The sequence below is a fragment of the Procambarus clarkii genome, chromosome 62 (assembly GCF_040958095.1).
Source record: "Procambarus clarkii isolate CNS0578487 chromosome 62, FALCON_Pclarkii_2.0, whole genome shotgun sequence".
Lineage (NCBI taxonomy): Eukaryota > Metazoa > Arthropoda > Malacostraca > Decapoda > Cambaridae > Procambarus > Procambarus clarkii.
In genome coordinates, this window is record NC_091211.1 from 26635936 (window position 1) to 26662166 (window position 26231).

The window sequence follows — 26231 nt, forward strand, 5'->3', positions numbered from 1 at the left end:
GAAAGGCAGGGTCCAGGAGCTAATGCACCCCCCATGCAAGCCCTCACACGGGACAGATACAGGCGCGTCTACAGTAACACACACACAAGCTCTCTCTCTCACCGACACCTTCAACAACACCGCCGGAAAACGATCCGGTCTTAAGCTGAATCATATTTACACAATAGGCACGTTTGATCCTCTCTCTCTCTCTCTCTCTCTCTCTCTCTCTCTCTCTCTCTCTCTCTCTCTCTCTCTCTCTCTCTCTCTCTCTCTCTCTCTCTCTCTCTCTCTCTCTCTCCACTTCCCTCCTTTATCACGCCTTCATCCCCCCCCCTCTTGCTTCCTGTTATCCTCAGGTTCATTTCAAACGCTTCTTACCTTTCACACTAGCACTTTCTCTCTCAGCTCTCACCCTTTTATGCCCTTTCTCATCCGATTCTCCACCCTCTCTTTAACCTCTCTTTATCCTCTCACCCCCTCTTCCACTTTTATCCCCCCCCCCTTACACCCTCTTGGGAAGTCACACTTTCCCTCTTCTGAATCACCTTCTGTGGTTGATTGTTCAATAAACCCCTGAACTATATGTTTAACTGATCTCTAACCCTGTCCATGGAGGACAGAAGAAAATGTATATATGCTGGTTAGCATTGTAAATGTCTGGCCACGTCTGTGGTAGAAAATAAAAATAATAAAAACACCTTCCAACTTCTCCCCGGGGCTCCTCTTAATAAGTCATAACAAGCCTCCACAAACAGCCTGGTTGAACACTTTGGCTCTCTGACTGTCACTTGTAACTGGCTTAACAGTTGAAGCAGTCCAATCCTCTGAACCCGTTCGCAGCATTTCCTGCCTTATAGTCTCCCCCCAACGTGCAAATTGCAACGTACTATGAAAGGTAAACATTCACAAATAACCTCGTTTTCTATGGCGTTGGTTAGGTTAGGTTAGGTGGTTTGGATGGTGTACGTTTCTGGTTAGTTTAACACGTTGTATTTTGTACGTTTTGGTATAATCAAGGGACTGGCTTGTTACAAGGAGGTAGTGCTGTTCAGCGCATTGTGATTTGTGCTTGTTCTTGCTGTAACCTGCGCACAGATTTACGAAGCAGTTACGCAAGCACTTACGAACCTGGGGCCAGATTCACGAAGCAGTTACGCAAGCACTTACGAACGTGTACATCGTGGCATGAACGCGCTTTACACACATTATTTAGGGGAATCATCTTCAACACTCGGAGCACCAAAGGCCAAGCATAGAGCACGCCTACACCTGCCCAACCAAGCACACAGCACGCCTACACCTGCCCAACCAAGCACACAGCACGCCTACACCTGCCCAACCAAGCACACAGCACGCCTACACCTGCCCAACCAAGCACACAGCACGCCTACACCTGCAACCAAGCACACAGCACGCCTACACCTGCCCAACCAGGCACACAGCACGCCTACACCTGCCCAACCAAGCACACAGCACGCCTACACCTGCCCAACCAAGCACACAGCACGCCTACACCTGCCCAACCAAGCACACAGCACGCCTACACCTGCCCAACCAAACACACAGCACGCCTACACCTGCAACCAAGCACATAGCACGCCTACACCTGCAACCAAGCACATAGCACGCCCACACCTGCCCAACCAGGCACGTTTGGGGGTCGTTAATGCAATAAAATTTGGGGACCCCTGAAGTAGGCTACCCGCCATCAAAGGCACCAATTTTTAATCCCTGTAATGCAGTTTTACTTCATTTTCAATGAGTTAAATAGGTCGCGCTCTTAATCCTTATTGAAAATGAATCGTGAACCTCAAAGAAAATGGGTCACTACGATGGAAAATGGTTTATTATTGCCAATTAATAATAAAGATTGTTGTTGTAACAGAAAATGGGGTGAAGCCAGAGTAGCAGGCCGCACTTTTTTTTTTTACTAAGATAACACATATGTTGAGAGTGAGGAATATCAATAGTTATTGATGTAAAGTTTGATCTGAAAATATATGGTTGATTGCTTACGCTCTCTCTCTCTGCCTCTCTGTCTCTCTCTCTCTCTCTCTCTCTCTCTCTCTCTCTCTCTCTCTCTCTCTCTCTCTCTCTCTCTCTCAGTACAATAGCTTTAACTCTTCTATATGAAATTTGGAGGCTCAGATGATGTTTGTATATATGAGTTCATTAAGGATACGGTGCGTAATCTATATCACCCTGGAGCATTATGTTCGTATGTTCGTAAGTGCTTGCGTAACTACTTCGTGAATCTGGCCCCGGAACACGCTGGGAGACGAACCATCAAATGGAATCCAACACAGTATTCTGAATCACAGATAAATTCTTGAGGCAGTTGTCATCCTACAAGCGAATTCATTCTAAAGAGGCGGGGCCCAGGAGCTAGAGCTGCGTTTAACAAACACAAACTGATGAGTAAATGAGCATATTCTACCGTAGACGATAATAAAACAAGTATTAAATACAATAGGCCTGACTACAAACAATGCAATTTTGTTGTTATACATAGACTAGGCAGGCTGACGATGATCATGCATGTATACAAACATGTATACATAAAGTCTTTGAAAATGTAATAAGTTATTACGAAACGCGTTCAAGCGTCGCGTCAGACTAGAAATAAAAATGAATTTTGGAGAATTGATTTTTTCAATTACCATCGACAGTAAAAAAGAAACATAAGAAATATTGAGAAAATTCGTGTTAGAATTATTAATCTTACTTTTTCGGTCATATTTAACAACACATGTATACATACACATATATAACACATACAAAGTCCTGCATTAAAATGGATACACTCCAGCATAGCAATCAGGTCAGATAAACACTTTCCAGCATGAAGAGATTGCTACATCACCTCTTATCCATGCTTCGTGCGAGGGCTGTTACATATCCATAGTTACCTGCTAACGTTAAGGCCATTTTGTCATCAATATTAATAGGCACGTCAACGTTGATGCAGCTCTCCCAGACTATGGGTTACATAGTGTCAACACACCCCTCTCTCGAACCGTCTGGGTTCGAGTCTTGGCCAGGGAGGATTGACTCGGCCCCCCAATCCTTATTAACTGTTCGGCCCCCTTGTTAACCCAGCAGAAATCAGGGTACCTGGTTCATAGCTTATTCCCTGGTCGTGTTCCAGGGGGAAACTAGTAGGCTGAAGTTTACCATGAGCTTCGAGACGGGAAAGCTTGTTAACAGGAGTCAGAAGTCATCTGTTCCTGTATCAATCTATGGAAAAAATATAATACCACTCACAGGAGGGGTATCGAGTTAACTACCACTCACAGGAGGGGTATCGAGTTAACTACCACTCACAGGAGGGGTATCGAGTTAACTACCACTCACAGGAGGGGTATCGAGTTAACTACCACTCACAGGAGGGGTATCGAGTTAACTACCACTCACAGGAGGGGTATCAAGTCAACTACCACTCACAGGAGGGGTATCAAGTTAACTACCACTCACAGGAGGGGTATTGAGTTAACTACCACTCACAGGAGGGGTATCAAGTTAACTACCACTCACAGGAGGGGTATCGAGTTAACTACCACTCACAGGAGGGGTACCGAGTTAACTACCACTCACAGGAGGGGTATCGAGTTAACTACCACTCACAGGAGGGGTATCGAGTTAACTACCACTCACAGGAGGGGTATTGAGTTAACTACCACTCACAGGAGGGGTATTGAGTTAACTACCACTCACAGGAGGGGTATCAAGTTAACTACCACTCACAGGAGGGGTATTGAGTTAACTACCACTCACAGGAGGGGTATCAAGTTAACTACCACTCACAGGAGGGGTATCGAGTTAACTACCACTCACAGGAGGGGTATCGAGTTAACTACCACTCACAGGAGGGGTACCGAGTTAACTACCACTCACAGGAGGGGTATCGAGTTAACTACCACTCACAGGAGGGGTACCGAGTTAACTACCACTCACAGGAGGGGTATCGAGTTAACTACCACTCACAGGAGGGGTATCGAGTTAACTACCACTCACAGGAGGGGTATCGAGTTAACTACCACTCACAGGAGGGGTATCGAGTCAACTACCACTCACAGGAGGGGTATCGAGTTAACTGCCACTCACAGGAGGGGTATTGAGTTAACTACCACTCACAGGAGGGGTATCGAGTTAACTGCCACTCACAGGAGGGGTATCGAGTCAACTACCACTCACAGGAGGGGTATCGAGTTAACTGCCACTCACAGGAGGGGTATCAAGTTAACTACCACTCACAGGAGGGGTATCGAGTTAACTACCACTCACAGGAGGGGTATCGAGTTAACTACCACTCACAGGAGGGGTATCGAGTTAACTACCACTCACAGGAAGGGTATCGAGTTAACTACCACTCACAGGAGGGGTATCAAGTCAACTACCACTCACAGGAGGGGTATCGAGTCAACTACCACTCACAGGAGGGGTATCGAGTTAACTACCACTCACATGAGGGGTACCGAGTTAACTACCACTCACAGGAGGGGTATCGAGTTAACTACCACTTACAGGAGGGGTATCAAGTCAACTACCACTCACAGGAGGGGTATCGAGTTAACTACCACTCACAGGAGGGGTATCGAGTTAACTACCACTCACAGGAGGGGTATCAAGTTAACTACCACTCACAGGAGGGGTATCAAGTCAACTACCACTCACAGGAAGGGTATCAAGTTAACTACCACTCACAGGAGGGGTATCAAGTCAACTACCACTCACAGGAAGGGTATCAAGTTAACTACCACTCACAGGAGGGGTATCAAGTTAACTACCACTCACAGGAGGGGTATCGAGTTAACTACCACTCACAGGAGGGGTATCAAGTTAACTACCACTCACAGGAGGGGTATCAAGTTAACTACCACTCACAGGAAGCGGTATGGCTCGCATAATAAACAACTTGACTAAACACATATTTTGATATGGTCAATCGAGGGAAATCTCTAGTCCACTCGTTCAGTAAATTTAGTTACCTTACATTCATATGTTACTCGTTTTGACAATTCTGATTACTCGCACATTTCCGGATATCTGAGCGCAAGTTCGGATATTTGAGCGCAAGTTCGGATATCTGAGCGCAAGTTCGGATATCTGAGCGCATGTTCGGATATTTGAGCGCAAGTTCGGATATCTGAGCGCAAGTTCGGATATCTGAGCGCAAGTTCGGATATCTGAGCGCAAGTTCGGATATTTGAGCGCAAGTCCGGATAATTGAGCGCAGCTGCAGCTAAATCATACAACAACTGTGGTTGATCTCGTACAATAGTTTATGTCATTGAACTTACACGGGATGCCTGAGGTGTGATGATGATACTCGCTGCCTCTTACGCGTTCAGGAAGTGATATTCGTTTCCACAAATACCATTTTTGGAGGGATATGCTCCCCGGGATATGCTATGGGGATATGCTCCGGGATATGCTAGATTTACTACGCATCTTTGGTGCTCAAAATATATAATTTTTATTCCAAGAAGTCAGATATCTAACACCACCATTCAGAAGTGGTGTTGAAGAGAGAGAGAGAGAGAGAGAGAGAGAGAGAGAGAGAGAGAGAGAGAGAGAGAGAGAGAGAGAAGGGGACTATCAGGGGGAAAGCACCAAGCCATTACGACACTGGGAACGTGCCAGGATAAGAATTTGGGATGGGACGGGGGAAAAGGTATGGTACCCAGCAACTTGGACAGTCGGGGATTGAACGCCGACCTGCACGAAGCGAGAGAGAGAGAAAATGACATACCAGAGAAGTGGGTGGGACCCAACCTGCCGGAACAAGTGGAACGCGAAAGAAAGTGTTCATGCGGGAAATCTTTGGGGGCCTGGTCGACGATCTCTCTCTCTCTCTCTCTCTCTCTCTCTCTCTCTCTCTCTCTCTCTCTCTCTCTCTCTCTCTCTCTCTCTCTCTCTCTCTCTCTCTCTCTCTCTCTCTCTCTCTCTCTCTCTCTCTCTCTCTCTCTCTCTCTCTCTCTCTCTCTCTCTCTCTCCCTCACTCTCAGCTAAGACCTGCCTAGTTAATTTTTCAGGTGGAACATAAGTATGGTAATAATTTATGATCACTAGTAAAGGTAACCGCACTATAGTCGTACTGGCTGTGTGCTTTCTCCTCATATTTATTATTAGTAAAGGAAATTGAATTATTCTCTGCACCTACAATTTAGGCTTTGTGATGATTGACAGTCGTGTGTGTGTGTGGGGGGGAGGTAAGGCTTTGTGGGGGTGGGAGTGTGAGTGTGTGAGTGTGTGTGTGGAAGTGTGAGTGTGAGTGGGAGTAGAACTCTGTGAGTGTGTGTGTTGGGGGGGGGGAGTAAAGGGTGATACCAGATGGACAACTTAAATCTCCCTTTAATGGTTGAAGCTCTGATTTCCTGAGAAAAAAATATATAAATCCCGTTTATCAATTCCATTGAAATCTAAAACAAAAATTAAAACGTGTTGACTCCAGCTGGCGACACCATTGTGGACACGCTATATTTAGATCCCACACCCCCACCCCAGCTGCCCAGGCACCCACTAAAGGTATATCTGTAAAGTTTCCTGCGAATAACAGACTGTTTTTGCCTATATTTTGGGAAAGAGTAAATGTACCTTTGTCACTTCGCTCTAAAAACTAAAGTGAACTTAGTTCAGAGCGAGAGAGAGAGAGAGAGAGAGAGAGAGAGAGAGAGAGAGAGAGAGAGAGAGAGAGAGAGAGAGAGAGAGAGAGAGAGAGAGAGAGAGAGAGAGAGAGAGAGAGAGAAATGGTATGGGGCATGATTATACATGATTGTATGGGTAAATTGGTAATAATAAGACTTAGATGTTATTGATATAGTCAAAGAATTGCTTCAGAAAGGCAGTGTATGGGCACAGGGGCCAGATTCACTAAGTAGTTACGCAAGCACTTACGAACATGTACATCTTTCCTCAATCTTTTACGGCTTTGGTTACATTTATTAAACAGTTTACAAGCATGAAAACTTGCCAATCAACTGTTGTTATTGTTATAAACAGCCTCCTGGTGCTTCGGAGCTCATTAACTGTTTAATAATTGTAAACAAAGCCGCCAAAGATTGAGAAAAGATGTACAGGTTCGTAAGTATTTGCGTAACTGCTGCGTGAATCTTGAACCAGGGCTTCCATAACATATGGTACAGGGGCCCCTAGTGTCCTCCGGCAGATTCAAAGGCTGTTGTATACCAACATATCCGCCCAAAAGCAACTCACCATCGTTGTAACTCGACAGTCCAAGTGGTTGGGCACTATGCGTGTCGTCCACCCTATCCTAAACCCTTATATTTCCCACATGCTCTATAGTCGTAATGCCTTAGTGCCTTCTCTTGAAAAAGACCAAATCATCATCGATTCAAATAGGCAATCACAGTCTTGAGAATAACCATTAGCGACTAAATTGCTTAAGTAGCACTTAAAATCATTAAGTAACGACATTAAGTATATACTACAGTTTCCTTATAGCATAAAACACAACTCTTATATTGGAATGCCTCTGAATGTCGCTTGGCAAATTCCAGAGATTAACCTGAATGGCCTCTTGAAGAACTCAGATCACTAATTACAAAAAACAATTCTATACTAGATGATCTCTAGAAAGACGCGTTCCAGGAATATTTCCAAGAAAACCTTGATATCGAGTGGCCTTTGGCAAGACCATTGGGCACAGAAGGAACGTCTCCAGAGGACCCAACAGTCTCGTTTGTGCTTAACAGCCTCGTTATATGTTAGGAGAAATAGCTCAAGAATCACCTTTGGCCCTTCACAGCCAAGTGGCCTCAGGAGAGACCCCAAGTGCCACGTTCTTGGAGCTTGGAAGAATGAGAGTGACAGAACGAAGAATGATAATTGAGAGAGAGAAGAGATAGTGTGCACTGAACATGAGAGAGAAAATGAGTTAGAAAAGTGACAAAGGGGGAATGATATGATTGAAAGAAGGGGAAGTAAGAGGAATGAATGAAGCGTCTGTGGTGTGAGAAAAGGAAGGAAATAAAGGGAATCTGAAAGGTTGGAATGAGAGCACAATTCACTGCCACTTGTTCGTGACGCACATCCTGTTAGTGCCAGGATAACTGGCACTGCAGTGACCCTGTGACGTCACATCCCTGTCACTCACAATCACAGAGCATTCACAAGATGGCCCCCTTGATGCTGTGTTGTTGTTGTTGTTGTTGTTGATGTATGTGGTTATTGTTCATGCTGTGATTGTTGTTATTGTTCATGCTGTGATTGTTGTTATTGTTCATGCTGTGATTGTTGTTATTGTTCATGCTGTCAATGTTGTTATTGTTCATGCTGTCAATGTTGTTATTGTTCATGCTGTGATTGTTGTTATTGTTCATGCTGTGATTGTTGTTATTGTTCATGCTGTGATTGTTGTTATTGTTCATGCTGTGATTGTTGTTATTGTTCATGCTGTGATTGTTGTTATTGTTCATGCTGTCAATGTTGTTATTGTTCATGCTGTGATTGTTGTTATTGTTCATGCTGTGATTGTTGTTATTGTTCATGCTGTCAATGTTGTTATTGTTCATGCTGTCAAAGTTGTTATTGTTCATGCTGTGATTGTTGTTATTGTTCATGCTGTGATTGTTGTTATTGTTCATGCTGTGATTGTTGTTATTGTTCATGCTGTGATTGTTGTTATTGTTCATGCTGTGATTGTTGTTATTGTTCATGCTGTGATTGTTGTTATTGTTCATGCTGTGATTGTTGTTATTGTTCATGCTGTCAATGTTGTTATTGTTCATGCTGTGATTGTTGTTATTGTTCATGCTGTGATTGTTGTTATTGTTCATGCTGTCAATGTTGTTATTGTTCATGCTGTCAATGTTATTGTTCATGCTGTCAATGTTGTTATTGTTCATGCTGTCAATGTTATTGTTCATGCTGTCAATGTTATTGTTCATGCTGTCAATGTTGTTATTGTTCATGCTGTCAATGTTATTGTTCATGCTGTCAATGTTGTTATTGTTCATGCTGTCAATGTTGTTATTGTTCATGCTGTCAATGTTATTGTTCATGCTGTCAATGTTGTTATTGTTCATGCTGTCAATGTTGTTATTGTTCATGCTGTCAATGTTGTTATTGTTCATGCTGTCAATGTTATTGTTCATGCTGTCAATGTTATTGTTCATGCTGTCAATGTTGTTATTGTTCATGCTGTCAATATTATTGTTCATGCTGTCAATGTTGTTATTGTTCATGCTGTCAATATTATTGTTCATGCTGTCAATGTTGTTATTGTTCATGCTGTCAATGTTATTGTTCATGCTGTCAATGTTATTGTTCATGCTGTCAATGTTATTGTTCATGCTGTCAATGTTATTGTTCATGCTGTCATTGTTGTTATTGTTCACGCTGCAATTTGTTATTTTAGGATTAAAACGCCACACTTGTGTATATGTGAAATTTATGTCAAGAATTTAAACCATCTTTCGCACTTTTATGTAAGTTATGTAAAAATTTTCACATAAATTTCACAAATTCACAAGTGAGGGTTATTAGGCTACGGTACTATGTCTGTGAGAAGACGTCACCTAGTTGCTGTTATTGTTGTGTTATGGTTGTTTGCTGTTATTTGTGAACAAACTCATCCGTGTGAACAAACCAGTTAACGAAGCGTAATCCATCGATCAAGAGAGTTAAGAGGTCGGAGACAGCCAGGAGCCAGATTCATGAAAGTACTTACGCAAGCACTTACAAACCTGTACATCTTTTCTCAATCTTTGGCGGCTTTGTTTACAATTATTAAACAGTTAATGAGCTCCGAAGCACCAGGAGGCTGTTTATAACAATAACAACAGTTGATTGGCAAGTTTTCATGCTTGTAAACTGTTTAATAAATGTAACCAAAGCCGTCAAAGATTGAGGAAAGATGTACACGTTCGTAAGTGCTTGCGTAACTGCTTCGTGAATCTGGCCCCAGAGCTGGTGGCTGACCGGATGGAACACCGAGCAAGTAGAGAAATATTAATGGCGGCGGTGACGAATGTCAGCGCTCAGGGGCTGCCGTCGGAGCCTCTATTTTCGTCACTGGAGCTTGAACGGAAGACATTTTTCCAGCCAAAGGTGGCTTCCGCCGGAAGATTCACTCTCCTACTCCTCTCCTCCTCCTCCTCTTCCCTTTCTCTCACATCTCCCGGTGGATGATTCACTCTCCTTCCTCTTCTCCTCTCTCTATCACATTTCCCCTCCTCCTGTCTCTCTCGCTCTCTCTCTCTCTCTCTCTCTCTCTCTCTCTCTCTCTCTCTCTCTCTCTCTCTCTCTCTCTCTCTCTCTCTCTCTCTCTCTCTCTCTCTCTCTCTTTCTCTCTCTCTCTCTCTCTCTCTCTCTCTCTCTCTCTCTCTCTCTCTCTCTCTCTCTCTCTCTCTCTCTCTCTCTCTCTCTCTCTCTCTCTCCTGCTTCTAACATTGTCCACTCTCACCCCTTCCTCTCTCTCTCTCTCTCCCTTACCTTTCGATTACCCTGCGATGGTTTCGAGGATCAACGTCCCCACGGCCCGGTCTCTGACCAGGACTCCTCTCTCTCTGTCTCTCTCACCCTCTCCCTCTCTCTCCCTCCCTCCCTCCCTCTCTGCACCAGGCCGGACACCAGCATTTACCGACCAGAGCGGACCGGACAAAACCTCAGACTGACGGGATTCGAGTGGAGATTTACGCCACCATACGCCACCGGACGACGGGAAGCTACGCACGTCACTCCTGGCGGACGTCGACGCGGAAGCCGTCAGCTGAGCGTCAAGCCGCTGCATCTTTAAATGACACATTTTATACAGAACAAATTACCATTGTTAAGGTTGAAAGCTACAAGCGAAAACGTCGATGAGACACAATCATTAACTTTCTTGTCATGTCTTAACTCATACACGTGGAATTATACATATTGATGTTAAGTTTAATAGACATGTTAGTAGCTGTGATAGTAGGTACAGGGGGGATGGTGGTGAGAATTGTGGTGGTGGTGATAATGGTGGTAGTAGTAATGGTGGGGATGGTGTACAGGTAGTTTGGTGGGGATGATATTTACACCATTGGTAGTGATTTGATGTTAGTTGGGATGGCTGGGGGGGGGGGTTATTAAGTAATGTTGTGGTCTAAAGACATACAAAACTATCTGACAGCCCATATATAGACACAGCCAGACAGACAGACGTAGACAGACAGACATAGACACCGTACAATACACCCATTTAACGACGGTACATTAGCTGGCTACATTGACTGTGCCGCGCACCTGTTTAAGACTCAGCTACTGGGAACTAAAAGTTCCAAGTAGCACGGGCTATGGTGAGCCCGTAGTGGACTTACCTGGCACAGGAGCGGGGCAAGTAGCACGGGCTATGGTGAGCCCGTAGTGGACTTACCTGGCACAATAGCGGGGCAAGTAGCACGGGCTATGGTGAGCCCGTAGTGGACTTACCTGGCACAGGAGCGGGGCAAGTAGCACGGGCTATGGTGAGCCCGTAGTGGACTTACCTGGCACAGGAGCGGGGCAAGTAGCACGGGCTATGGTGAGCCCGTAGTGGACTTACCTGGCACAGGAGCGGGGCAAGTAGCACGGGCTATGGTGAGCCCGTAACTTACCTGGCACAGGAGCGGGGCAAGTAGCACGGGCTATGGTGAGCCCGTAGTGGACTTACCTGGCACAGGAGCGGGGCAAGTAGCACGGGCTATGGTGAGCCCGTAGTGGACTTACCTGGCACAGGAGCGGGGCTGAAACTTGCCGCGCACATCTCACATTGCTTTATTTATATAACGAAAGTTCATCAACCGGGTGCATTGCGTAAGAGAAATCTCAGCTCCTTTCCTGCAGGTCACTTTCACTTCCGGGAAAGCGATGCGCAGTGACTCAGAGCTGCGCAGGTGCATTGTGGGGCCGGTGACTGCAGCGCCCAGTGCGCCGCTGTCAAGCTTGACGGCCGGAGGTCAAAGGGGTCAAAGAGTTACTACCTGAACAAATCCTCAAGGGCCGTGACGAGGATTCGAACCTGCGTCCGAGAGCGTCCCAGACGCTGCCTGAATCGACTGAGCTACGACGCAGGTTCGAATCCTTGTTACGGCCCTTGTGGATTTGTTCATTTGATGCATCACGCAATTGTGATTTCTGTGTGTAGTTACACGCAGAAATCTGTCTCCCTTCATGCAGGTCGGCGTTCAATCCCCGACCATCCAAGTGGTTGGGCACAATTCCTTCCCCACTTCCCATCCCAAATCCTTATCCTGACCCCTTCCCAGTGCTATATAGTCGTAATGGCTTGGTGCTTTCCCCTGATCCCCCTTTCCCCTGATTCCCCTTTCCCCTTCTTCTCCTGCGCCCTGGAGATCAGTAGATTAACCCTCCATTCATTGATGTCAAAGGGGCAACAAACCCCTTTATCCTGCCCCCTGGATTTTATAGTATTCATGCCCCCTGGATATAAAAGGTTTTAAAACCAGGGGCCAGATTCACGAAGCAGTTACGCAAGCACTTACGATCGTGTACATCTTTCCCCAATCTTTGACGGCTTTGGTTACATTTATTAAACAGTTTACAGGCATGAAAACTTGCCAATCAACTGTTGTTATTGTTATAAACAGCTTCCTGGTGCTTCGGAGCTCATTAACTCCTATTTCCAACGACTCCTCCCTGCCCACTACTCCTACCCCTTGCCCATTACTCCCCCCCCCCCCCTGCCCACTACTCCTACCCCCCCCCCCCCCCCGTGCTCACTACTCTCCCTCTCCTGAGCCCCGGAAGAGTGATGCAACACCTGTGAGCCACCATCGTCACCACCCTTCGGTGTGTTCCCTACACCTCCAAGGTCACCACCCGCAGACATCGCTGCTTACACCCGCTCCAGCAGACACCCAGCTCCACGCCCTCCAGCAGACATCTCTGCTCATTTGTTCTGTCTCGGATAGATATTTAGATATACATGGATAGACGAATATATAAATAGATATAGAGATAGATATAGATGGCAGACAGACCTAGACATACATATATATATATATATATATATATATATATATATATATATATATATATATATATATATATATATATATATATATATATATATATATATATATATGACAATGTCAGACCACGGAGGAAAATGAAACAGGAATTTCCTTAAGTACTTTCGTATATTAAATACATCTTCAGAAGGAATGAATACATCTTCATTCCTTCTGAAGATGTATTTAATATACGAAAGTACTTAAGGAAATTCCTGTTTCATTTTCCTCCGTGGTCTGACATTGTCACATTCTTAATCACGTGTTTATTTTCGTGATATACACACACACACACACATATATATATATATATATATATATATATATATATATATATATATATATATATATATATATATATATATATATATATATATATATATATATATATAGACCACCGGGCACCTGTACCCTAGTAACTAGCCAGACTAGGGCGAGGGGGGGGGGGGTGTAGAGGGGGTATACCCATAGGAAGGAAAGCGAGAGAAGTCCGTCTATATTGTTGTCGCGGGAGTGTAGAGGACAGGTACTCGGGAGCCTGGTACTCGAGAGGGTAGGTAGGTGGTACTCGAGGGGTTAGGTAAGTGGTACTCGAGGGGGGGTATAGGGAGGTAGTACTCCAGCAGTGACCTAAGGCTGTAGCAAGAAAAAGTCGAGGAGTTAATGCCTTAAAAAAAATGTATAGAAATAAAGCAAGCTGTTGACCATTTCTATGTCAACTGAGTTGAGATAGAGTTGAAAGGGTTATAGGTTATCTTGAGGTTATCTTGAGATGCTTTCGGGGCTTTAGTGTCCCCGCGGCCCGGTCCTCGACCAGGCCTCCACCCCCAGGAAGCAGCCCGTGACAGCTGACTAACACCCAGGTACCTATTTTACTGCTAGGTAACAGGAGCATAGGGTGAAAGAAACTTTGCCCATTGTTTCTCGCCGGCGCCCGGGATCGAACCCGGGACCACAGGATCACAAGTCCAGCGTGCTGTCCGCTCGGCCGACCGGCTCCCTCGGTGCTCGCAAATATGAGCCACACAACAATAAACAAACACCTACACCCTACTAGATAGTTCAAATACGTTTATTGACACAATAAAATTCATCTCAAAGGGATAGAGTAGTTTAGGCTATTTCCACCCGCTCACCGATCATTAGCTCTCTCGACCTTCCAGTATTTACAACACGTTTGGGGTTATCTTGAGATGATTTGACTGATGAGTGTGAGTGAGCATAATACCAGCCTTGCACCCTGCTGACCCAATATCGAAACCCCTTAATTCTCACCGAGTATACTATCAACACATTAAACAAACAGTGTAAACAGGGGACCACACGAAGATCAAGCAGCTCTTATCAGCTTCCGGGGCAGGCAAAGCGGCGTCCGGTGTCTATAATAAGAGCTCCGCCGGAATTGTTACGTAAAAAACTTCTGGGAAACCAGTGGTGGAGTGTGGTGGCGGGCCCGGGCAGCGTAGCAACTGTGGCCAGGGGAACATCCCCGCCAGGGGCCCCGCACCGAGCATCATTAACTCCCTCTCTCCTTTTCTTCCCCTTCCGCCCCCCTGAAGGTCATACAGATGGGGCAAGGGGGTCTCCGAAGCCAATGCTGAGCCATTTGCATATGTCACGCCGCAGACAATGGTTGCAATAAGCCGCGGGGAGTATTTGTATACAGAGGTAGAGGCTGTCAAGCTGAGCGTCAGTATTACACAACCTTGTCGTCCCGGGAACATAGTGACGTCACCTTGTTGATGACGTAAGGCCCGCGACGTCACGCCTGGCTCCGCCTCCCTCTACACCTTTGCCGTCTATTGGCCGTTGGGGCGAGGGGGCGGGGCTTATCGTGCCGGGAGGAGGATAGTACTATATACAAACATATCTTCTGGGCAGTCAGTTCCTCGCCTAAACCTCTGGGTGATACAACTTGTGCTGTGATAGCTCACAGAATACCCCTGTGGAACTTTGTCTTCAAAACGGAGCTCTTTATTGAAGCTCTGTCTTCATAATATTTTCTATAGTTGGTAAGTTGAGGCTTCACTCAGTTTATAGTGTAGCAGCATTTAAATTTTGTTTAAATTCGGTGTTATAATTGTTTTGTTTGTAAATGAAGTGTTATCGTCTGTCGTTTGGAAAGTGCCAGTCGAAAGCAGAGTGTGTGTTGTAGGTTGGAAGCTCTGCTGGCGGAGGGCAGAAGCTGTAGAAGCAGCACACGCCATCCACAATAGCAGGAGGAGGAGGAGGAGGAAGAGAAAGCGGCACCTGCTCTACGCACGACTGCTGCTGAACTTGATTTCGTCGTCGGCATTGTTGGCCAGGGTCATGCACCAGACGCGATCTTGAAAACACAGCCCCACCGTCACTCATCAAACCTCTTTTGGAAACCATCGGAGGGGGCATTCACGAGGTTGGAAAACCTCGTCGAAACCTCTCTCGGTGGATTTTTCACTGACGTCGGCAAGCTGTGAATGTCTGTTAACAACTTGCCAGTGTTGAAGTGCCTGACAGTGCTCGGAGACTGTCATTGGAGAAAGCCATCCGTCCCACGCTGCTGCCGTGACAGTCCTTCGCCAGCTGTCGCACTGAGTGGACGTGCTTTAGGATCGCTTCCTGCAGGAGCTCCACACCCCCCACACGGGTCTCCTTCTGGCGGAGGCTACTCTACACGCGGCCAGTGGTGATGTAAACCCCATCACACACAGAGGTGTTGTAAACTCCGCTATACGTCGACGGTGTTTCGGGTGATTGCAAATTTGCCAGCACTACTTCGTGGGTGATGGTGTGAGGTCCTTGATGACTTGGTGATTACTACTGGTGATATAACCGCGCCCGAAGACACCGATAAGGCAGTGGGACAAGGAGAGAACTCTTGATATCAATGCACTGACTAATCTCCGCACCAGCTGATGGACTAATATTCTACCGCAAGGCTGTTAAAATCCCAAGGAATAACTCAAGACATTCTCCGCCTCGAAGATCGGACAATTTGTCTCACCATGACAGCAATAATGCACAGAAGCAGTAAGTGTCACGTGTCGACTAGGGAACATTGAATTTGCAATGGCACTGGTCCCTCTCATTCGAAAACTTTTATTCAAAAGCCTAATGTTATTTATTATAATTAATTTTGACTTACGGCGCTTAGAATCTCTGTAAATATCATCATTTTAGTAACATATTAACATAAATTCACTAGCATAAATCTCTTGAAAACTCAAGTGATTTATTTTTTCAATTAAAACGTGTTCACTGTTAACTTGATACAGTACTTGGAAAATATCAGATGGCAGGAAAAGTGGATGTATATTTTCATGCGTGCTTGTACAGGCGCGATATTGCTATGGGTATTTACGTGTGTTGCGTCGAGGCTGACGCAGTGTTGCTTCATGTACCGGGATTCATGACGCAAGCCAACGTGGGTTAGTGCTTGAGCCAGAGTGAATGGGCATCCATCATGCTTTAGCGAGAGGTTTGAGTACTTGAACGTCAGTGTTTGAATATATATTGTCAAGTGTGAGTATCGCTGTGGGACCCGGTGTTTGAGTGTAGATAGTGAGCCAGTGCTTGAGTGTGAGTGTGTGTTTGGAAAGCCGGTGCTTGAGTGCGTGTAAAGGCAGTCAGGTGTTTGAGTGAGGTTACCACTCGTCATAAACCATCCAGCACACGAGCGAGTGTGGATTAGCTAGTGCTAATCCACTTGGATTAGCTGGTGCTAATCCACACACTGGCGTGGCGTGAAAGGTTGAATGTGCGCGGGTATCATCACTCATCAAATAAGAAAGATATTTCATCAACCAGTATCTTCTCCTCATTTGCCACTCCGTATAAAACCCAACCTCCTTACCTAACCAAAAGCGTACGAAGCCTAGCAACCCTCAATACTTATTATTGCGATGCACAGAAAATAGCTCCAGGACACATGAGATACACAGTATCCCACTCCTGTGGTGGAGTGATACAGTGCTCTGGCAGGCCCGCCAACACCAACAAACTCCTCATGTAATTTGGGCGACAATTGACAAGATTCATTTGATCTGTTCTAAAACAAGTCTAGTCTAAACCTCTTCCGTAAATATATCATTGTATCATTGAAATACACGACATTATTATACGTAATCTAATATTTTGATAACCGGGTGTAGATATCGTGCTTCTTGACGTCAGGAAGTCATATGAGGTACAAGATAATTCTCACGTATGGTGCTATTTTCGGCGAGGCTGCGTCGAATAGACGTAATAATCTCCAGAAAGCTTCTCCCTTGCCTTGTGTCTTAGCAGTAATATATTAATGTTTAGAGTTATGGAGTTATACGGTCAGGATGCTGCTATCTTGATATTTCAGTTGTAATATTGTAAGTTTTTGTGTTATTTACAAGCGCTTTCCGACGGGTGTGTGTGGAGCGTTCGTTCAGTAGATAAGATACGATACTTACTCAACCATCTTGAAAAACTGGGTCGTGGTTTAAAAGTCATGGCCACATATGAGGGCCATGCCAGGGTGCCACTGGTTGAGGGTGGTGAAGCAACAGACGCCCCCCCATCCCCCTCCTTAGACTAGTGTCAAGGCTGCTTGGGCTGACGTGAGCAAGGAGCCATCACCAGTCGATAGATATTCTGGTATAATTATGTAATTGATGTTCAAATCTCTTGAACGGTGTTAAGCACCCGGGCATCACCTGTGCCTGCGCGTGTGTGTGTGTAAACAACGTGGACGAGATATGATTCCCTCGGCGACTAGCATGAGGTAAACAGACCATAAAAATCAATGTCGGGCCGTCCTACTTCAACTGTTGTATGTGGAGGCAGGTCGTGAGCAACGCTTTGCTCAGCTTGGGCAAACAGTGCTAACTCATCGCAATTTACTGACCAAAAAGGCCATTTCACACCAAGAGGTCGGCGTGAGGGGCTCGCTCAGTCGCTTCAGGGACCGAGGTAGCCTAAAAATAACTAATTCGTAGTCGGGTTACTCAGCACCCAGCAGCTCCTAGCACCAGCCATAGCCGCCGCCCGCCCTCCTGTACGATAAAACCTCCCAGGGTTGTGGCATCGCCGGCCTCGCGCTGCAGACTGTTACGTCATCATCCCCGTTGCCCCCGCCATTTCCAGAAGTCTTCGTTCACACGTCTCATAGCCACCGCCTTGGTCACATCCCTCCCACTCCCTCCTAACCACCATCCCCCTCCCTCTCCCTATCCCTTCTCCAACTGCGAGGCGCGTACATGTAATCGCTGCATAAATAAACTTCTTGCTGACGAGTGAGGGTGAATGCTGGAAGAGTCTGGAAGGTTCTGGGTACCTGATTGTTGATTGTGTATGCGGCCTGCCGGACACGTGAGCACGTGTCCCCTTCACAAGGTGTCCTCCGCCATCTAAACATACACCACTAACGGTCTTGTTGCAAGAATCCTTATGTAACAACGCGTGTCGGACGGGGGGGGTCGGAATGTTACGCCCTGCGTTCCTATTTTATATATATAGATTAGATTAAGAATCATAAACAGACGACATTATAATGTGATTGAGTCATGTTTTATATTAAAAGTAGTGAGTAAATTGTATAATATAAATTTAAAATCCAGAATTGTATAAATTCGATAGCGTCATAATTGATAAGATTTGTGTTGAATTTAATAGCGTGTTATTCGACCCATTCTGTCATCTATTTATGATTCTTAATATAATCCACTCACGTGCAGGCTATACTGTATAATATACTGCCACCCATGTATTATCTGTATGCAGTGAACTCCTTGAACATGTCTTATTAGACGAATGAGCTCGGATTGGGTGATTTCTTTTTTCTGTCCTAGGTGAAGAGGCGCAATCTTGATTCACGCGTTTCTGCGACTATTCCTGCAATAGGCTACACGTATGAGGCGGGAAACTATTTTTACTTGGTAAAACAATATTTTGTGAAGCTACTATAAAGTGTGTTTACATTTTCTTGCCAGTCTATTCAAAATGTTGCGCTTATGTTACAATTAGCAAAGTTAACTCATCTCGCGAGAATATGAATCGATCAGAACACTGGTCAAGCTTAACAGTAGCGAGCTTCACAGACCAGAGGCTTATGTACCGCTGTTCTTGACAACACGGACACGCAGAAATAGAGCTCATAGAGATGCGTAAGACTTCTTTGTGGTGCTTAAAGCTGTGAAGGAATGCAAGTGTGTTTATGTGCTTTATCGGCACCTCTCCAGCTATAATGCCCGTGTGGCAAGCAGGAACTTATTGGCAGAGGTTACGTAAGTGTTACATCAGAACTACATGCAGGGATCACGTGATCTCTCTCACACAGGTAGGAGGGGGACCCTTTTGAGATATTCTCGATCCGTAGCACCATCTCTCTCTGCCTTACGTCTGGGGGAAGTTGAATTTTTACAAAGGCTGTTTAAGATTGCTTCCCTTGTCTCCAAGGCTGCCAGGAGATAGACGGCAAGGCGAAACAGGAGGCAGGGGTGGGGGAGGAGAGAATGGGAGAGGAGATAGGTGAGAAAAATGTTACAAGGAGATCATCTTATACCCATTTCTCCAAGTGTTCCCATTCGGGTGCTTGCAACAGGCTAACAGGCTTGGTATGAACGTGCAGGGTTACATGACCGATCATTCCGGCCAGTTATGTAAGGCAAGGATGCTGTTACCCCCTCACCCCAACCTTCCCTGCGCCGTCCGGACTCGTGCGTATTGACTGCGTCTTCGGCGCGATAGAATTTGTGACAGGGAGAGGCGAGAGATGCTCAATGTTACTTAGATGTGAGACATTAGGAAAACACAGTTAAGAGAGAGTACGAGAGTTATATATACTAACGTTGCAAGTACAACTAAAGGATGCGGGCTCACCGTAGCCTGTGCTACTTGGAACAACAACTAAAGATTGTATAAACCCTGTGGTAGCGTTCCTGCCTCCCTATCCCAAGGCTGCTGAGTCCTAGATGGTAAGTCTATCTTCCAAGCATCCAGCTTTACCTCATCTGTCTTAAAGCCATCCAAGTCTACACACCCTAGCAGTATTCTTCAGAACTGCGTCTTATCCTGCACACCATAACCCCATCCTTCGCAACGCTCGAAGCCTACACACACGGCCCCATCCTTCATTGCGTTTTCCTATCTCTATCCATCCTTCCACCGAGTCTCCACAACACCCATCCTGCTGCAGTAGCAACAGTTTTGACTCTTGCTGAAATCACCTTCCTTGACACCACTACTGTAGGATTTTAACCCAAATAAGGTGCTCCAAAAATACACAAATGATCCACGCGAGCCATATTTTGATTGTAAAGGCAAGAGCCACAGAATATATTCTTGTCACAGAAGCCTAAAGCGCTATATAAGGTTGTTTTTGTATAGCGTTGACCTGGTGGGCGAGTCACGTGACCAGGCCGCCGCCTCAGACTCTCGTAACCATAGCAACCTCTCACACACCTCAGAATAACCTCACTCGGGCGACGTCCTTGCTCCAGCATCATTAAGTTTGTAGTTCAAGGGACTTATTTGTTCATCTTGAATTAACATTTTTCGTTCGGATTGCAGAATTCAAAACACGTTTATAAATATAGGACTAAAGGTTGGGCCGAGATATGTACTGTGATGTGACAGATGGTTATGGGGGGATATTTGTGTGTGATAGTTTGTTTTGCGTGCGTGCGGAGGTGGAAGCCAGGGCCGAGCGCACGCCCTCGGACACTGGCGTTGCATCACCCCCGTTGCGCTGGATTTTCCACAACACTTCGTCCTGATTGATCCGTTTGTCTTCGCTGGCGGGCGTTTCAACTTGTATTTCATTGTTCATCTGTTTTATTTGTCCCATTTGCGAGGTGGGGAGGGCAGGTGGTGTCCCGAGCCGTCACACAGGGAGGAGAGGGGAGCTGCCACACTATGCCAGGCTCATCCTACCCCATCTTTTGAGTTGGCACCGCACCAAAATTCCGCAGTTGGACAGCAAAAGCAGTGGTAGTGGTGGTGGAGGTGGAGGATGGGGGTTGTTAGTACACGAGCGGTCCAATAGTCGCTGCGGACGCCACTACGGGAAGGAAGCAGTTGTACTGTGTGTGTGTGCACCTCTCGCTCCTCTCTCACACACAAGCCAGGCACACGCACCCGGTCTCCTGACGTGAGTGTTACTGGCTTCGGTCACACGGACGCGATTCCTAGAAAAAAAAATTAGAAAACTTAGTGCGAGAATTCTTTTAATTTTCTAATTATAAATCAGATGTCATTCATGTAAAATCCGGTGTTTGGATGTGTATTTTATCTCCTAGTTACCAAATGGAGGTCAGTGAAGGGGGGGGGGGAGGGGGTTATTTGACAGGTGTTGACTCTTAACCTCTTTTGTCAGTATATGTTGAATAGGTTGATGGATTTTTTATTGTTGCCGCCGGAGGCGGCTAGTTTATTGTGCACCCCATACTCATCCTGTGAGCGGTAGCGCAAAAAGCATTACAGAGGGCACAAAAGGTCTTTATCAGGTTGATGGAGGTTGCCATAGCCCCGTGTCCGTAGGTATGTGTGCGAGAGGTCGTGGTGAGGCGCTGACTTCAATCTTATCTACCCCTCTCTGCCCTGGTGCATTCATTTGCCCTCATTCCACATCTTCAGTACAGTTTCCAAACGTTCCACGCCGTCCCTCCCACTGCCCGGGAACACCACACGAGGCTCTGGCTATAAATATATTTGAACTCTCCCAAGCAAAAAAATAAAAAAAAAATCTGGACCCAATTCGTACCCAAACAGAGTGTCGGGGCGGGTGCAGGTAACTGCCGCGTCCACCAGCGATCCGAACACGCATTCGTACCCTAGTGGGGAGTGGTGGGGGAGGCAGGGTGATGTGAGGTGTGTTTATGTGTGAGTACGCTCTTACGTCACTCACAGCGACAACCAGAATGTTTCAGCGTGTGCCAGAGGCTCATACTTAACCCCATTGAAAGATAAAGACAAAGTGGAGCACCACGATGGACAGTCAACCATATTTTGCGTCAGTTTTTTGTGTGCTTGGTTGGCTGGTTGTTACCCCCCCCCCCCTACCTACCGCTTCCTCAAGCAACAGCCTAGCAATAGCTCTCTGCATGTTCCTGAGCTAACAGTCCTACTGTGATATTTTAATTACTCTTTTTTTTCCCCCTTATCCAGTGTAACACCCACTCAAATATAGCCGTGAAATAATGTTTAAGAAACTGTAATTCCACAGACAGGGGTGTTCCTAAATAGGGTTACAGTATCTGAAGCGCTCAAACAAGAGATGCTGAGCAATGAAGGATGGGGCTCGATACACAATATGAACTCAATTTGACCCTTCCTTGACCGCTTTTGGCGGTATTTTGCTCACTAGGCAAATAGCGTTAGGAACATATATACATGTGTGTGTATGTATGTGTGTGTACAGTACAACAAATACAGTGCGTAAGCACAATGTAGTGCATCAGAAGCACATCAGTCAAGTACAACAACAGCATGACCAGTACCGCACTGCAGTACATCGGAAGCACAGCAGCAGCAGCAGCAGCAATGCAGTTACGTATGCAGTGCTAGAACTGACGGGCCCAGCCTAGCCACCCCGCGAGGGGCCTCTCTCTTGAGGTCGGCGTCCGGCACTCCACCCCCCACCAACCCCCACTAACCCATCCCCACAAACCCCTCCCCAACCCCTCCCCCCAGCCAGGAGGACCGGAACACCAACTTGTACCCAAACATTTCCATTTTTTTCATATAGATTTGTCTCACTCGGTCTTCTGGAGATCTTTATTCAAGTTTCACTTCGACTTCCATCTACTCTCTTCTCCCATTCTTTACTAGATTTTTTATTATTGAACTTTTGTTCCACTTGTGATATTAATTTGAATTTGTCTTGTTATTAACATTTAAGCGATTTTATTTTTTAAATTTCGTTATAATTTCGCCATGTTTCTTTATTTATCGTTTTCCCGAAGTCTTAGCATTCTGGTTCTGAGGGAGGGAGCCGTTACCTGGGCTTCCTCTTGGCTTTAATTTGCTCTTCACCTTGGGACTGGTTCGTTAACCTTGGGACTGGTTCGTTAACCTTGGGACTGGTTCGTTAACCTGGGGACTGGTTCGTTAACCTTGGGACAGGTTCGTTAACTTCGGACTGGTCCGTTAACTTGGGACTGGTCCGTTAACTTGGGACTGGTTCGTTAACATTGGGACTGGTTCGTTAACCTTGGGACTGGTTCGTTAACCTTGGGACTGGTTTGTTAACATTGGGACTGGTTCGTTAACATTGGGACTGATCCGTTGTCTTGGGACTGACTCGTTACACTGCTATCAAGGTCATCCCACACTCCTTGTTTACATGTAATACATATTTTCACATTTCAGTGATGATTCTTTACCGTGTTTACGAAAAAAAATAACAGCGAATACAGCCTTTTGCAGAAGCTTCCGAGTGCATTAATATGTAATAGTGCTTGCATCATATTGAAAATAATATGCATATCGCTGTTGCTGGTGTAATGAACTACCTGTGAAGGTCATCCGTGCGATTGTTTATAAGAGGGAGTGGGTTGGGGATTGTGCAGGGGTGGGGGGTGGGGGGGGGGGGGGGGGAATTAATGGGTAGTAATGAAAAACGGTTTTTAAAAAGTTCATTTATATATATTTTTATAAAGTCACTAAGCACCTGCTGGAGCTTCATGTTCATATATGAACTGTTTTAAACTTGTTTCTTTTGATAATATATATATATATATATATATATATATATATATATATATATATATATATATATATATATATATATATATATATATATATATATATATATATATATATATATATATTGTGCCTAATTTTGTTGATTTTTTTCAGCATTGTAGGATTTTATAAATTATAATATCAAACATATACATTCTGTATGTGTGTGTATGTAGTCTCATGCCTATTTCTATGATCGATTTTTTATTTAGATGACTAATAAGTATTTTCTGTCTTCCTCAGATGTGCTTCAACACCACATTATGGTGGCCGAGACTGTGAAGTCCTACCCCGTCAACTACCCGGCGCTCATACCCCTGTCGCCCTCAGTGGCCGGCCTGGGGCCCTACAACCCCTGCCCCTCTGCCCTCCTTCACGCTAACTACTCCCCAACGCACATCATGGACCAGAAGCCACCGTCACAGCAGCAGCAGCAACAGCAGCAGCAGCAGGCATGTCAAGGCTCTCAGCTGGGAAGTCCACAACATGGCCAGGACACTCCAGTAGGCCTTGGCGCTCCGGGACTAACTCTTCCATCAACTTTGGATTTGGCGCAGATGCGCAAGAAGGAAATTTTCGCGCAGCGGAAGCAGCGAGAGTTTATCCCCGACAGTAAGAAAGACGACTCTTACTGGGATCGTCGCCGGCGCAACAACGAGGCTGCCAAGAGGTCCAGGGAGAAGAGACGCTTTAATGACATGATCTTGGAGCAGAGAGTTATCGAACTGTCCAAGGAGAACCATATTCTGAAGGCTCAGCTGACGGCCATCAAGGACAAATATGGCATCCTGGGAGAAAACCTGGTGAATACCGATCAGGTGCTGGCAAACATGCCCCAATCAGAGCAGATCCTGGCACTCAACAAGCGGACAAAGTTCTCTCAGGCACTCATCACTCTTAACGGCACTCCTTCACTCCTCAGCCCCGGAGGATCCTGCGACGGCAGTCCTGCAACTCCCAGCTATCACAGCCAGCAGGATCCAGAGTCTCCTCCAGCACACTACTCTCACTACAACCCCTCCCAGATGGATGAAGAGGAGAACACGTACGATACCTCATCCAACCAGCAGTTTCCATCCTCCACGAACAGTAATCTCTACTACGGACAGTCGGCGCTGAACCTCTCTTCACGCGCCTCGCCGCCCTCGCCCACCACCTCCCATATGGACTTCTCCCCCAGCGACCCGGAGCTGAGTCGCCGCTCGCCCGAAGCTGGCATGTCTCTGCCTCACAAGCTGAGACACAAGAGTCACCTGGGAGACAAGGACGCAGCTCAGTCTCTCCTGGCTCTCCAGGCTATCAAAGCCGAGCCTAGCGAGCACCAACAGGAAGCTGCCGAGGATTCTGTAGGATCTTCCGATGAACGAGACTCCGCCATCGGCTATTCTTCCTCCTCCTCTTGTTCGGAATACAACCGGACATCCGATAATAACTCCACCCCACCTAATGCCTGTTCTCTGCCCGACAGCAGCAGCCAACAGCAGCTCAACCTGGCACATTATCACCAACAACAGCTGCACCACCACCATCACCACCTCCTTCAACAACAGCATCAACAACAGCACCATCAGCAGCAACAGCAGCAGGTGCAACAGCAGGGCGAAGGAGAGCAGGTGCTTGAGTTCGAGAACACACACCTTAGGTCCGAACTCGAGCGGCTGGCAACGGAAGTGGCCTCCCTCAAACACATGCTTGTCCGCAGACCGCGCTCCGAGGCCGACTCCGACGGGTCTCGCTAACCCCCTCTGCTGCCACTTTGATATATTCCGTGGCGGTGTGTGTGTGTGTGTGTCGTGACGGCGAGCCTGGCTGTGACATGGGCTCCGTGCCTGTGTATCTGGTGGGGGTTGATGGGGGCCGTTCGTGTGATATTCAGACGAAGGTCTCCCCCGGTGGACTAAATACCCCAGCTATCAACAATGACTACCAATCAACGTGCACTCTCACTCATGTGTGTGTGTGTGTGCGTGTGCGTGTGAGAGAGATTGAGTCAGTGGGTGGGTGCACACGTGTGAGTGAGTGTTGCCGCATTAAGGGCGTCTCTCTTCATACTGTAATTCTTGACTAATGTTAATGAATCATAATATTATATCTACACAAGTCAGGGGACCGCGCCTGTGTATTTTCTCTTACCTACAGTCTGTACATAAGTGCCATTAGATAAAATATATGTTTTGTGATCCTACCAACCTCTTTCTCTTACCTTATTTAAAAAGCTGATAACATTGACAATTCGTTTATGCTTAATTTAGTTATGCATGCAAGATTGATGCAAATAAACAACTTGCAACACGTAAGTCAGAGCCATAACTGAGCAGAGAAAACACCTAGCCTCTAGCCAATTAAATACGTATCTAAATCAAAAAGATAGCAAATATAATGTTAAAAAAATCCATCATAAATTAAAAAGAATTAATGCTTCAAACGTGCCAAAATGCACAAAGTAATTCTGTCTCCAAGTCATTACAACTATATACCACTTTGAAGGGATACGAAGACAATGTTTAGTGATGGGACGGGGGAGAGAAATGGTGGCCAACCGCTTAGACAGTTGGG

At 45.9% G+C, this 26231-nt stretch overlaps 1 protein-coding gene across 4 annotated transcripts in view; it reads left to right on the forward strand.

Annotated features, from left to right (window-relative positions):
• Positions 1-25860, forward strand: part of LOC123766562 (nuclear factor interleukin-3-regulated protein) — a 72200-nt gene extending 46340 nt beyond the window's left edge. The window contains exons 1-2 of one of the 4 annotated variants that reach the window (XM_069308404.1): positions 14840-14995; positions 23919-25860. In XM_069308404.1, coding sequence (XP_069164505.1) covers positions 23939-25414 — 1476 coding nt within the window. In that variant the 5' untranslated portion in view covers positions 14840-14995; positions 23919-23938 and the 3' untranslated portion in view covers positions 25415-25860. Of the gene's footprint in view, positions 1-14839; positions 14996-15214; positions 15993-20494; positions 21082-23918 lie in introns of those variants that run through there. The other 3 variants (XM_045755813.2, XM_069308405.1, XM_045755812.2) reach the window with 3 other exon arrangements.
• The last annotated feature ends 371 nt before the right edge of the window (positions 25861-26231 follow it).